At 42.5% G+C, this 15,608-nt stretch overlaps 1 protein-coding gene across 9 annotated transcripts in view; it reads left to right on the top strand.

Annotated features, from left to right (window-relative positions):
* The window catches only part of MEIS2 (Meis homeobox 2), a 208,060-nt gene that overhangs the window by 57,994 nt on the left and 134,458 nt on the right, over positions 1 to 15,608 (top strand). For all 9 annotated transcript variants that reach the window (XM_032343234.1, XM_032343229.1, XM_032343227.1 and 6 more), the window contains one exon: positions 4,805 to 4,950. In XM_032343234.1, coding sequence (XP_032199125.1) covers positions 4,805 to 4,950 — 146 coding nt within the window. The remainder of the gene's footprint in view (positions 1 to 4,804; positions 4,951 to 15,608) is intronic.

Below are 15,608 nucleotides of genomic sequence, written 5' to 3'. Positions count from 1 at the left end.
GAGATTAGATACAGGCCTTCAGATAGTAACCACCAGGGTAGCCAGTTAAGGAGATCTTCTCTGTGCTCTAAAGCATTGCTTCTTAAACCTGCATGGTGGGATGCCTGGGTGGATCAGTCGGTTTAGTATCTGTCTTCGGCTCAGGTCTGATCCCAGAGTCCTGGAATTGAGTCCTGCATTGGACTCCCTGCTCAGCAGGGAGCCTATTTCTCCCTCTGCCTACTGCTCCCCCTGCTTGTACTCTGTCTGACAAATAAATAAACAAAATCCTAAAAAAAAAAAAAAACAACCCACAAAAAACCTGAGTGGTCATTAGAATCACTTGGAACACTTAGTACCATTCCGATGATTAGGCTCCACCCTGGAGATTCAAGGTCACTAGGTCTGGGACAGTCCAAGAATTTGCATTTCTCTTTCCTCATCAGCGCTAACGCTGCTGGTCCGCATTTTGAGAGCCAGTGTTCTAGAGCTTCTTTCTTTCTCTGTATCCTTCATCACCAGATGACTAGGATGAAGCTCCATTGTGTTGGTCAGTACATGTGATGGAGAACACTGGGTTTCTTCTGCAGTGAATAAGCCCAGGGCTACACTGCAATTCCTCACCACGACCACCGACGCTATGCATGGCAGTAGGATAGACTTGTGAATTCCTTACCTGTTCCAGAACTTGCATCTTCTTCCACATTGGAAGGTCATCTAGTTCAGTGGCTTCCAAAAACCAGTTTGAGAACCAGTGCTAGGCTGGTTGCTTACGCAAACCCAAGGAATGTGTTAAAAATATAAATTCCTTACCTCTGCTCTGGGGTATTTTGAGCCGATGAACCTGGGCTAATGTCCAGAGACCTGTGTTTTTCATGGTCTCCCCTGATGATTCAGTCCATTTCAGCGTTGTCTATCTACAGGCTTTGACTACTACTTTCCATGGTCACACACGGTACATTCCGGTAATACACAACTCTTGGGAGTATCTTTGCCCCAAATTTAGATTGTATCCTCAGAGAAAGGATGAGCAACCTTTTAGAAGGCGCATTCCACTGTTTTTTTCTTTAGTTTTTCATCATCAGAGATGGCAATGCTGGTGGAATGGCCAGTGGTTCAGCCCCCACAAAAGGCCCTAATGGTCAGAGGGTTCTTCAGAGAAGCATCAATCCTGGTGTGTTTAGAAGTGACTGTGTGCACACAGGCAACCTGACCCCTGCGGCACTAAAATGAGTGAGATCGAGCCCGTTTGGGATTCTCAGAAAGAGGGGAGGGCCCTTGCATAAGCTCCTGGATGAGTTCAGTCATTCCCTCACCCAACATAGAATCACTGGGTATCTGCTCCAGGTCAGATACAGAGGTGTGCTCTCAGGATAAAAAGGGAAACAAAAAACAGTTCTTGCCCTCAGGAGTCCACACTTTTGAATCTTAACTTCACATGCTGAGACGTATGCTATTATGTTATCCTGCTTTCGGCACAAGCATCTGTGCTGATACACATGCACACACACACATGCACACACACACACACAAACCTCTTCGGCACAGAAACACGTTTGGCACAGGTGCCAGCGGTTGCCAACCATCTTACATGCACACAGCCTTAAAACAAGAAAACAATGTCCATTTTAAGAGCCACTAACTCCATCATCCTCTGCACAATTTTATTGTAGGTTGCAGATTACACAGTTTCCTTTCACAATTTTTCTTTATGTTACTGTTATTTCTCCATCATGGAGCTGGTTCATCGTCCACTGGAATTAAAAAAAAAAAAAACAATGGCATTTATTGTGTTATTTGGAGAGGAAAACTCCTCGCTTTAAGGAAGTATAGATACTAATATTAATTTAAAAATCTAATGTCTAATATCTACTTACTATAAAAAAGGGCACATTTTTCTCTACAATCATCTGTGACACTGGATCCGAATTCAAATATTTTACACTTACATAGAATGGACTGCTTTATATTAAAATTCATGTAATGCTCCTACTGTCACCAGTTTAAGTCAGTCATCAAAGGACACTCCATTTAGCTGTATATATATATATATATATTTTTTTTTTTCTTGAGCTAAATAGTTTGAAGGTGTTACCAGCCCTCTTTGCTTTTAAGCATGAGAAAGTGCACTGTAGAAATGCAGTGTCTCATTTTTAAGGTCATTGATTGGGTGAAAAAGGCAAATGCCTTCTTCTTCTTTTTTTCTTTTCTTTTGGTTGAACTTCCCCCAATTAAGCAATTAACCTTTTAAAATAAGTATATTCAAAAATCTATCAAAAAGAGCTAAATGAGATTTTAACGAAATCCTGACAATTTCAGCTTAAACATATACACAGAAACCATATGTGCTTCGGAAGAAATATATACACACAGGCATTGTTTACAGTGTGTGTTTTTATATTTGGAAGACACTGAAGGAAGAGCCATTCCATACATACATTATCTGCAGTGTACATCTAGATAGCCCACATAGATTTTACATTAAGAGACAAAGATATCTTTATCCGTGGTGGGTAGACAGACAGACTGACTGACTTCAAACTTGGACTTGCAGTGTGGATTTTTTTTTTTTTCTTCCTCTTCTCCGGGTACTGCTTTTCAAAATTGCCTCGGGCTACAGAACAGCACCTCAGATCCCCAAGGCCCACTGCCTGGCTCCTAATAGCCACTCTCCATCTGTGTCACATGAACAGCTGATGAGATCGCTCCAGTGTCTGTATTTTGGAGAGTACATTCACCCAGGTTAAAATGCTAGGGTTGCCAGGGAGCAGTCAGAAGCCATTAGTGCGGGTGAGAATTTGCCTTGCAGCAGTTCCTTGGCATGGTGGAAAGTGTGTACGCATGTCCCTGCTCGAGCTTGTGTGTGTGAGTGTGTATGTGTGTGTGTGTCTCCTTGTACAAGGATCCCTCGTGTACATGGGTGTATAGGGAGGTTAGACGGATGAAGACGGCCTCGGAGAGCCTGGACTGAAAAGTCAAATGCCTTTTGTTTCCCTGTACTCTGATTAGTTCTTTGACGATTTGGGGTCCCTTTGACTCACTCTCTTTCTCTCTCTCTCTCTCTTTTTTTTTTTTTTTTTTTTTTATCATAACAGACGGCAAAGAAAAAGAGAACAGCAACTTCGGGGTCATGCTCTAGTGTTTGGGCAGATGGAAGGGAGCTGCTTTGCCTTGGGGCAGGGTGGCTGTAATGAAGTGGCCTGTCAGTCTGTAAATAGTGGGGGTCATCTCTTCCATGTGATGGAGGGTATCACATTGCAGTGAAAATGGAAATGTCAATAAAATTAATCTGCCAGCTCTTTGCTGTGGCTTTTCTGCTTCTCTGGTCAAAGAAGGTTGAGGGTTTTTTGGTGAGAAAGGAAGAGAACAGGTATTGGGGAGCCCACGGAGTCGACACCGAAGTTGCAAGGTGAGGGGCCCAGTGGGCAGGCCGTCTCGGGGTAGCCCCGACCAAGAGCAGGAAGCAGGTCTGGGAATGAGCTGGTGGCTCTCCAGCATTCCCCCGGAAGCTGCAGAGCGTCTAGCTCAGGCTACATTGAGCACAGAGTTTATTGTTTTAGGCTTTCTTGGACAAGGTTTTTACTTAGCATGGGATTTATGGCATTTACTGCTAATGAATGTCTATTCTTAAATTACAAAAACCCCCATCTCAGCGCAATTCCCAGATGTCCTTCCAGGACCCCGGCTTCTTAAACACCAGCAGGGAGCATAAACTCTCCACTTCTCTGTTTTCCTCTTTCGTGTGGCTCCAGGCTAATGATGTGCAAGGAAAACACAGCCATCTATAAAGCCCCAGTGCTGTCCCCGTATTCTTCATTTATTTTGCATTTGATTATGCCACAAGTCGGATCTTGTTTCTTTCCTTTTTTAAAAGTTATTAGTTCAAATATTAATGTAGGGATATGGCATATATTGCTGCCCTTGATTGATGCCTTCCCAAAAACAGGAAGACGTGCTCGTATGAATTTTAAGAAAGTAGGGGTCCTGCAATGCCTTGCCAGAAGAGTTTTTCAGATACATAATTTAGATGCCCTCCAGGCAGGCTTTCAAGGCATTTTTGCTGGAGGGCAAGAAAAAATAACTATGACTGTTAAAAGTAAATGATTTTTGCTAATGTACAATTAATGCCAGAGAAAGACACAGAAGACGAAGATGTTGATAGAAACTTCTGATTAAGTGAGCACCCTACCTTCATGTACCTCTTTTTTTTTTTCCTTTTTTTAATGATAATGATCATGATCAGTGGTGCAGAGAGCTAAAAGTTTTCCTGTCATGCAAATGCTGAGTGCAGGGTCATCGGAGGAGTGTGTGAACGTGCGTGCTTCCGAGGTGACAGTCCTAGGAGGGGCTGAGCAGGCAGTGTGTTATGTGCAATGAACAGTGACACAGTTACTGTCACCTATGCAGGCTGCCTAGAATATATAGACTACAGAACATTTAACTTGATTACCCTACAGTATGTGTTCACTATGGGGATGGGGACGCATTTTCACCGAATGGGTTTCCTGATGGCGGTTTTCCCACATTGGATTCCGTAATTGACAAAGAGCTACTGCCCTGTGTCAAGCACACAATTATAATGGAATTAATGATATGGGCGAGTGTGAGACACACAAAATTAACATTTGAAGAGGGCTGGTTTAATTTTGTCTTTTACATATTTGTGTCTCCAATTATACTTTAATGAAAGAGAATATACCCGCTTAATGGATTTCTCTCAACAAGCTTAGCTGAGCTCGTCAGCTGCACATTGTCGTTGGCCCCCTTTCTGTGTTGTCTCTAATGTATTTTCCTTTTTTTTTTTTTTTTTTTTTTTCCCGACCAGGGGATGGTTTAGACAACAGTGTAGCTTCACCTGGCACAGGTGATGACGACGACCCAGACAAGGACAAAAAACGCCAGAAGAAAAGAGGCATTTTCCCCAAAGTAGCAACAAATATCATGAGAGCATGGCTCTTCCAGCATCTCACAGTAAGTCAAGATGAAAGAGAAAGTTTTGCTTTGCCTGCTGCTAGCATAGGACACAGGTTGATAACCGATTTAAAAAAATAGTAATAAGTGACTGTTCTCCCTTTCTCGAAATCTGATGACCAGTGGAGCAGTTAAGGTTTTGCCAACTGTCACTACCCACCCTCTAGAAAGGAGGACGTTTTCGTTTTAATAGGCCAGGAATGTACCTTATTCAAAACTGGTCTAGGGCCCTACACGGCATGTATAAGTCAATTTGTTATTTATGCTAAAAGGTATGAGAGTGACTTCAGATAACACCCCTGTGACCAAGGGAAATGGCTGGAAGGAGCTCATGAGTCTGTAAACGCTGCTGATTACACTCTTAACTAAAGCCATCTCCTTCAGGAGGGCAAAAAATAGGGGGTGGGGGGGCAGCACCTTGCCCCATGCGTGTCCAAGCTCATAGCATCAGGTTCAGCTGTACTTGCGGGAACCACGTGCAAACACGGCCCGTGTTTCTGGGACACACACAGAAGGGTTCTAGGTGCTCTAGCACCTTCGGCTGTAAGGTGGAGATTAGATTCTTCTTCAGCTGTTCAAGTCCATTTTCTTATAAGCTCACTCTGTTCCCTTCTGGGGAAAGATCAAACTCTGCCACATTTTAAAGTAACAATGTATCTTTACCCTCTTGTTTGTATTAGGTTTTATGTGTCCGTGGTTGACTCTAAGGCTCTGGTGACAGGAAAAAAAAAAAAAAAAAATCACAGTATATTCTCATAAAGGAACCAGGCACTCCTATTTCCCTGTTTGTCTGGAATTCTGGGAAAACAGTGAAGGTGTCAGAGGTGGTTGCTTGCTATGATATTGTTTTCAGGCCATTCTCTTTAGGCTAATGCTTAAAAATAGAGTAGCCCACTGAAAGCTGAAGGTCTTCTTTGATTATCCAACTTGTGTGTTGCCACGCTGAATGACATTAGTTACAGTGTCATGGGTCCAGGACAAGGTTCCAGATTTATTTATGGTGGTGGCCGCCGCTCTGCTCTTGCCGACGAGCTACAAAGGGCAAAGGGTGGAGTGGTGGCGGGGAGGGCGGAGTGATAAATTCACATTCCTAAATCGGCCATTTTGATGTAAGGACATTAGTAGCAAACTAAGGTGTATCGATCTGGCCTGTGGTGTCAGGATTAGCTGGGAGAACCAACGAGGCTGCCCTGGTGGTGGTTATTCTTGCCTCGCAGCTATGGCCATTTCAAAGGTCAGGGCCCTGCACTGACTCGGCTCAGAGGAATTAGACAGAACATGCGGTCTCTGGGCTGATTACTTAACCAAAGACAAAATAATGAGTCCTAAGCAAATACTGACTAATTGAAAGGGCTGTAAATCCATTACATATTGGTCAGGGATAATCAGGAGTATTTAATCACTTTTATCTATTCAGGAGCACTGAAGCTGCAACAGCAAAGCCTTGAACCTTGCCATGTGGCTATTATTCTCATCATTATCAAAATTACTTCACAGCTGTTCTTTGCTACATCACCTCAGCTGGAGATTTACTAACCTGTAAAATGTTTTTAATTTGGAAGTCGAGTGAGTGTGAGGGGAGGGGCTTCTCCTTTTTTTTTTTTTTTTTTTTTTTTAAGGAAGGTTCGTTTGGTTAGAGTAGCAAGTTAGAGAGGCAGGGTAGGGGCACAGGGATGGCAGGCACCCAGCTCGCTCCCTGCCAGCTCACCTGTTTGGCTTCCTCCCTCTGTCTTCCTTCACGCTCAGCCCTTCTCGGCCAAAGGGAGAGGCTTCAACGGTGGCTTTCCAAGCAGACGTCTCCATGTATTTGCAGTCCCTCAGTAATCAAAGTCAACATCCCAGAACAGCCCAACCTGAGAGAATCAGCTGCTCTGTTTACAAATGAGGAAACTGAGACCCAGGAAGGGAAGTGATTAACTCAAGGTCAAGCTGCCACCAGGACCCAACCCTTCCCCGGGCCCCGCACTGTGCTTTTTCCACCCCATTACGGTCGCTTTGCTACAACCCTTATCCCCTTTACGGGTAGTATATAAATCTCACACAGCCTCTGCCACCAGTATGCTCAGCGTCAAGGGGGGATATAGGAAGAGGTCAAGTGCCGTTTTCTGTATCTGTTTTTAAAGCTTCCTGCTCCCCCCATCTCTCAGAGCAGAAAAGACTTTGCACCTTTCCCTTCAAGCTGACCCTCTCCTTCACCAGCCATATTCTGGGCTTTGAGTCTCCAATGTTAGGGTCCGGAGCCCTTGCTAGACGTCCTGCCTTGTCCTTTCAGTACCTTATCCCCCACCTCCCTGCCCTAGGCTCACCCCACTGTGCACTGTGGCCACTGGTGAAAAATGGTGGGTGGCCAGTGATGCTGGGCACCCCTTCTGGCTTTGCCGAGCAGGGGGCTACAAACCCACCATAGCACCGTCCCCCCCCACACACACACCCACCTCCTCAACCATGAGAGTGCTTTCATCTGGTTAAAGGAACTCAAGACTTGGTGCAGAATTCCATGGCCAGCTGAAAAATTTCATTAATGCCTGCCCTTGGAGCAGGGAGAGAAGAATCAAAAAACGTCAGCCAGCCAGTCGGGACACTGGGAAGGCCTCCTGAAGTCAGCACGCCCCTGTACCAGCTGCCCCTCAGTTAAGCCCATTAAGTTCTCTGGACCTTCCGTTGTCCCGTTTTTCAAACGAGAGGGACACCACGCAGGGTCTCCACACTGCGGGGTCCTTTCCCGCATCCACAGCACTGGGTTCGCCTCAGGATCACGTAGCCAGAGCCCCGTTCTGTCCCAGCCCCTGGTCATCCTTGCCTCCCAGTCCCCCTTTCTTTTTCACTCGCTGCTGCGTGCTTTATTTTTCCCCTCCCCATGACCTTCTTTCAAAGCTGCCCCTTTCATTACTTTCTCCCACTGGCTTTGTCTCCCAGTCTTACCCTCTGCTCCCCTCCCTTTGCCCTCTCTGCACCTTCCGTGTATCATAAGGAAATTCTCCTGGGCTTTCTCTTTGAAAAAATTTTCCCTCTTCATCTAGATTTCACCCCAACTGCAGAGAAGAGGTTCAGTCACTTTGATGAGGATGGTCCTGTAAAACTTTTCCTTTCCAGTCTTTAATGAGCCGAAAGATTTACTCAGCTATAATTCCGAGCTCAGAAACCAAGAATAGAGACCCCTCACTAGCGACATGTTAATTTAGACTTTCCTTACGTGCACTAACAGGCATGAGGAAGTCCTTGGAAATAGAGATGCCCACTATATTTTTCTGTCACTTAATTAATTTCAACTTTCAAAGTGAAATGTTGGCTCTAGCTCACTGAAAATAGATGTAGTCTGAATTATTATTTCATGTAAATTTCCTCACAAGCACATGATTCAATGTGCATTCCTCCATTCTTAGTCTCTTTAACATTATTTCAAACTGGTTTGTTCCCTTTTGTGCAGTATGACCTGTTCTTGTATTACAATAATCCCCGATGTACCCTTTTTTCTTTCTTTTTTTTAAAAAGAAGCTAATTGAATTATCTCATTATTTTAATTTGTTAAGCAAATGTATTTTGCATCTCAGGATGTGTTCTTAAAGAAGGGGGCTGCTAAGGCTTTGCCCCCTGAATGGGCCATTGGCCCATTTTGACATTCATGCATTCATTAACTAGCAGAACATAAAAGAACTCTGGTTGTATTTTTTTTTCCAAACACCCAACCAGCATGGAGCAACTTTTTCCAATAAGCCACAGGGGTCTCTCTACATATGTTCTCAACTGCAAGCTATTGTCACCTATTCTGAATACCTCAAAAGGCCTAGAGAAAAAAGAAGCCCACCTCAACAAAGGCCAACTGTAGCAATTGTTAAGTCTTAGTCTCAATATGACAAAAATCATTAACCTTCAGTTTTCTTGGAAGAACAAGTTCCACTACAACTGTAACAGTTAAAACCATCTCAAATTCCTGCACACCACCAGTTTTAGGGAAAAAGGTAATACGCTTGCAGCTGATTGATTATATTGAAGGAGATATTTAAACTAAATATAAAGTAGCATTTAAACAAAACAAACTAATAGACAAATTTGGGAATTTCCGTATTCAGAGTTAAACACTTCGAATTTAAATTTATTCTGAGGCTAGATAATTCATTTCTGGTTTCTAAATACCAATTTCCAAAGCATCTTTCAAAAGTCCCCTTTAAAAACCTCATAATAACTTAAAAAATAAACCCGTATCTATCTATCCATCTATCTCTAAATTGTGTGTATATTTAGAAATTCATCTCCTGGAAATGTTCTATATACAATTACCCCCCCTTCTACTGGTTGATGGCCCTGCCTAGCTCTCAGACTAAGAAATCTAGTGAAGATTGAAGAAAGAATCTGTTGGAAATGTATGTGCTTTTGCTGGAACTTACCCAATGGCAAAAGAACTTAGGGAAATCCTAGGGAAGTATATTCCTTTCACTAACACATGGAGATTATGGTATCATAAAAGTAAGCCTGCCATTACAACTGTTTTTATTTGACTTCAAAGATAGTTAAAGAAAGAAACAGCAAGAAATAATACTGGGGCTAACGGTTTATTCATAACCGTGAAACACTCCTCCACGCCAAGAAGCCCTTAGTGTGTTCAATTAGGCTCTCAGGCACCTCCACTTGCCACCTTCGAGAGCTTTCTAGTTGTGCTGCAAAGAATATATTTGGTCATGGAATGAAAACAGGAAGTGACATAAACAAAGACACCCCTTGCTCATACCAGTCTCTAACTAAAGGTTTTCTTATTTGAAAACACGGGCCTAAAGCTTGCACGTAGGGGATGTGGGACTTCCTTCAAAGATGTGTATGCAGAATCAGAAGCAAATTTACTTTAAAGCGTTGTTATATCCTGCAGCGTTCTTGAAACCGCAGGTTCTAAAAACTGTGTCCTTTGTTGCTGGCAAAATGCTTTGTCCCACTCTAGACCTCTATGCTGGGGGAGAGCGATGAAGCCTGACATTCACACATTCAGTTGTTTGGCTCCTTGGCTGTTGGAGATTGTTTTATGGGATTTTGCAAGGGTCTCTGGTAAGAAATGTGAGTTTTAAAGTTTATCATCCTGCAGAGACCATGTACCCAAGTTGTGAGTAAATACAGCTCTGTGTTACTGTAGAGATATCTCTTCTCCAGTGGGTTCACTGAGACCATAGGACAGTGAACTTACTCATCTCATGCTTTTACTCTACCCACACAGAGGCACATACATAGACATGAGAGACAGACAGACGGAGGAAGACAGAGAGACACGGACTCAGACTATCTGGCTTTTTAACTAGTTCTCTTCATCTTATGTAGACCTAGATGGCTTCTTTTCTTAATGAGATGATCCAGCATTGAAGCTAAGAGCTCAGGACCTGGCTTTCTGACTGGGGGAGGTTAGATGAGTCCTACTTGAAGGGAAGCACTAAGTGTCCTTTCATGGGGCTTTCCGGGCATACAATTATACCAGGGTCATGACTATTAGTCATGCATTATCAGGAGCAAAGCAAAACAAAATATAGTGCCTGTAATCTGCCACCCAGATTTTTGATCTTGAACAGCTACCCTTTTTAACCTCATTTTCCATATCTGTAGAATGGGGATAATTCTAGAACCAGCTTAACAGGGTTGTTGCAGGGATTGCCCGAGCTAATATAGAGAATATAGAGCATTCAGTTCAATGCCTGGCTCTTATAGTAAGGACATAATACTATTCTTATTTTAGTCTAGCTGAATGGCCAGCAGGAGTGGAACTGGGCAGCTAAAGAAACCACTTGCTTACACGGTCTGTGTGAGATGGGGAGATCAGGTTTTGCCAGACAGGTCCCAGATGCCCTCAGCAGGAGAGAATGTCATCTAAATCGTGCCTTCTAGCTCAGTTATGCTGAATGACAGCATCCGAGGGTCCTGGTGCTAAGGGCAAGCCAGAATTTGCTGGTGAGCCTTCTGGGACACGGTGGGAAGTGAAGAAGGAACTGGTTATGGAACGGTTCATAATGCCTCAACTGGGACCTACTATTGGTAGAGAATGCTCCCTTTTGCTGTAAGAGGTCCAGTATGTGAACAGAATCTAGTTTGCAGCTTCTTCAGAGTGTTAAAGTCTAGGCTCCCTGACAGACAGCATAGAAGACGGGGTTGGAGCTCTGCAATCCTGGGTAAGCTAGTCAACCTCTGAACCTATTTCCTTATCAAGAAATTAAAATAGTAAATAAAAATAAATAAATTAATAATCAAATAATTAAATAATTATTAATTAAAATAAATTAATAATGTAATAATAAATTAAAATAGCTGGTTGGTTGCTACATCAGATGAGGTAGTCGGTGTGTGACTGGGATTTGCTACACAAACGTTGAGTATGTTGGTTTTCTGGTTGCGTGTTCAGGTTGCTGGCTCCCAAGCTGTAGTAGTTCCTCATGAGATCTCTACCCCAGGATTTCCACTCATTCAGTCCACAAAGGTATCCGTGGAGGCTCCAATCATTCCTGTCGTGAGATCTCTTTCTAAGGGCCTTAATGGTTAACTAAATCAGCATTCCATGGACGTTCATTATTTCTACTTGAGAATTAGTTCCTTTATGATTCTGAGATTGATCTACTTAATACCAATTGCTATAGGCCAAGTGAATACCAAATACAAAATATTGGACTGACTTAGGCCGTGAGAGATGGCCTCTCTCACACTCAGAGATCTAGATGAGCCCTGAATACAAGTAGGGCTGTTGGGCAGAGAAGTCCTTTCGTGGAAATGCATATGCAGAACACACAGCTGAAAAGCACCAGCAGAGAGGACTTCCCACAAACACACAGTGCACTGAGGCTGCCTCTAGCTGTAGCCCTTGCATTGTTTTTCTGCTTGCCAGGAGAAAACATCTGTGAATTATTTGAGTGGAACCTTATACTGGAGATCCTCTGAATTGGTGTCATCTCTGTTTAATTTCAGGAAATGATGTCACAATGCATTAAATAACAATGCTGGGTGATTTATTTTCCCACGGACATGCTGTCCTAAGCATTCCTCTTCTCTCGCAATGTTTCCAATTAACTGTAAGCTTGAGTGTTCTTCCTATTTCATAATGATTTTGAGGGGTGGGGGCGGGAGATGGGGGTGGGAAGATTGGTAATTTCAGAGGTTGCCGAGGTTCAGAGCTAATGGTACATCCATCACAGCCTTATTGGGACAGGGAGGGTTCTGAACATCGGGGCTGTGATCTTCAGTGTTGACCTACACCAGTGTTGGTTGGTTTTAAAGAATGTCTGAAAAAGAAAGCCTGAATGTTCTGATCCTAGCTGTCCAACGAGCTACCAGATAATTTTAATAGCGACCTGCATACTGTAGCTTCTGTCTCGATCAAAGTTTCTATGCACTCCCTTCTTGAGTAAAGAATAGGGGACATAAGTCAGTTCTGTGTACCATCTGTCGTCGTTTTTACAATTTCTCAAATTAAAGAGACAGGCCAAAAATTTAATGTTGTGTTGAATCCTAGAAGCTCCTCTAGGAGAAATAAAATTATGACTAAATTTACTCTGTCTCTCTTGAGGAAAGGAAAAAAGTTGCATGTTGCTGTGTCATAACCTTCCCCTTGGAGTCTCAGTCTGGTGTTTGGGATCAGAGTGTGCGGGATTCTGCTCGTAAAGGCTCATGTGTTGGGACTCTGCAGCCCTTGTCCATGCTCTGAAAGACTTCGAGGTCAAGTCCCCAGTACAGTAGTGGTGGCAATGGCCTTCTGTGGGGGTGCCGAGGTGTGTGGTCTCCTTGATACAAAAACATTTGGTCAAGAGATTTCCAAAGGATATCAAAGAATCCCATATAAAAAGTAGTTCAGCTGAGATAGATTAGGAAAATTAAGTCCCAGATTATGAGCGACTAGCTGACAGACACATTTTTAAAATGAGCAACTGGGTGAGAAGATTGAAGAATGAAATGCTTATTAAATTACCATCAAAAAGACACTAAAATAATTATTAGCTTAAAGTTTAACACCCAATTTCATAAAATATCACTCTAAGTATAATTGTTTAAAAATACGTTACAGAATTCAAAGAGATGGAGAATGGAGGACCCTTGAATAAAAGAAAATAGAAGGCATGTGCATATCTGAATATTCAGCTATTTAAAACCTCCAAGAATAGAGTGCCATTAAATGCTGTTTAGAGAAATCCGTGAATATTCATTCAGATCCTAGAGAAAGGTTCCATTTCTTCATTCCACACAACCACGGTTTGCGAGCATATTCTGTGGAGAGGCAGTGTTATTGGAACATAAAGACCAGGTGGCCTGGGTCGTGAGACCGCTCGCTGTCCTTCAGCTTTGCTGCAGCAGGACAGAGTCATTAAAGTCATCTTCACACGCAGGACTCATTTTGATATTGGAGACCGTTGCTGCCCAGATTGCCGATGATGCCCGAAAACGCCCTGCCTTCTCCCTGCTGTAGTCTGTTTTTGCAGTTTGGAACAGATGATGAAGTGTAAAGGTGATATCCTGCCCCGCTGCTCCTGTTAAGAAGTAGTGACTTGGGGAGGGGGCATGAGGTTGGTTGAAGGGAATTTGTCTTTAGCACATTAAAGGGGAGGTGCCAGGTACCACTTTCTAAATTGATTGGCAGTCGTTGTTTACAGTATGCAAAGTAATCACGGGCACCCCTTAAAGGTGTATTATCCTCTTAAAACATAATAGTAATGCCATTTTCATGCTTTTACATTTGCTATTCATATTTTGAACTGCCAAGTCCCAAATCTGCCAGAACTGATTTAAGTTGTTTTTATCTAATAGTGAATAAGTTGTCAAGTCACAATATAATGGCAGATAGTTTTTCTTAAACTATAGTTTTACTTCTCAGTTATAATAGATAACACAAGTATTTGTTGACTCTGACTTGATTGTCCACAAAAAGAAAAATTGCAATTCAAAAGATTATTATTGTGGGATTCTGAGATGATAAGAAATGAAGAGAATATAATTCTCTAGTTACTCTGAGCATTATAGAAAATTAACACGAGCCACTAGTCAGCCCTTTTCCAACCACCCTGCCTCTCAGTTTACTGATAACCAACTTGCCTAGCACGGCTTGATAATGAAGACCCACCCTTCATCCACCAAATCTTGTTGCTGCTCTTAATTTAATTTTAATACCTCAGTTTTCACATCATAATATAGATTGATTGATTGATTTACTTATGATCATTCCCCACATTCTGAAGTATTCCAGAATTAATTTTGACTTGGAAATAGCCGACAACTCCATACCTAATAATTTAGGTAAGGATAATCCCATGACTCAGGTCATACTCCAGTTGTAAAATGGCTTATTCTTAGCCTGAACACATGGTGTGACCCTGTCGTAAGCCGACAATAAACAACCCAAGTATACTGGGGTGGTGTTGCACCAGTCTTTTAAAAAGAAAAGAGCTTTAATCAATAGAAGAGATGAATGCTGGATTATTCCCTGTAGGTTTGGTGACATGTTGGAACTCTATAAAAGCAGCCTGATTTTTTTCCCCATGGTGAAAAGTTACAGGTTCCATTTCAGTGTTCCAAGACACCTGCAGGCAGCTCATGAGTGGTTACACTTGTTTTAACCTTGCCTCACAATGAGTTCTAAAAAAAGAAGAAGAAGAAGTGTTAAGAGGGCACAGGCTATATGAAATCATTATTTAGTCAATTATAGGCTCAGTTCAGTTTTTGCATTAGTTTCCAGCAAACCATAAGTTCAGAGCTATGTGGCAAATCCCTTCGTGATGGCACTTTGATGAAGACCCTTCTTTCTGCTTCATCCTGGAGCTTTTATGTTTGCTAGTGAACTGCTTAAGTGATAATCAAGTATGACCAAGTGAAAGGCGTCAGTTTTTAATATGACCTCTGTTATCAGCCTGGGCATCCTTTCAAAAACAGTTTGAAAGTATGTATGTATGTATGTATGTATGTATATATGTATGTATGTAAGTATGTATGCATGTATTTTTGCTGAGCAAGTTTAAAGTGTGATTCGGTTCTCTTTGGTTCTTACAAGCTTGGATTGTCTTGTCAGTGTCTGTCCCAAATATGACCCCCACCCCTGCTTATTTAAAATGTGTATGTGATTAGTTAAGTAAACAGGAGGTGCTTAAATTCTTTTGAATCTGTGGTTGCTCCTGATTGGATAGAGAGTGGAAATATTTAGAATGAATCAGAGAATCGGTGCTTTGCCTACCCTTTTTTTTTTTTTTAAAGATTTTATTTATTTATTTGACAAAGAGAAAGATCACAAGTAGGCAGAGAGGCAGGCAGGGAAAGAGGGGGAAGCAGGCTCCCTGCTGAGCAGAGAGCCCTATGCAGGGCTCAATCCCAGGACCCTGAGATCATGACCTGAACCGAAGGCAGAGGCTTAACCCACTGAGCCATCCAGGAGCCCCTTTGCCTACCTTTGATAGTAAGCACAAGCTATTAATTTTTTGTGCTTTGCAAAAACAAACAAATATGTCAGGCAGGGAGAAAGAAATTTCTACTGTTGGCAGGAACACACATACGCACATACCATACACACACCAGCGGCAGCCCAGTTAGGATCAATGTGAAGTTGTTTGAGTAAGATCTTATTCTCAGTTCAGCCTTTGGCTTTCTGCATTATCTTGGGCAAGTCATTTAATTTTCTGAGTGCTGGGTTTTGAGTTGGCTGAGATTAGGAATAGCACTTT

This window comes from Mustela erminea, chromosome 5, assembly GCF_009829155.1.
Source record: "Mustela erminea isolate mMusErm1 chromosome 5, mMusErm1.Pri, whole genome shotgun sequence".
NCBI lineage: Eukaryota > Metazoa > Chordata > Mammalia > Carnivora > Mustelidae > Mustela > Mustela erminea.
The sequence above is the reverse complement of the archived record's forward strand: the minus strand, read 5'-3'. Positions and strand labels throughout refer to the sequence as shown.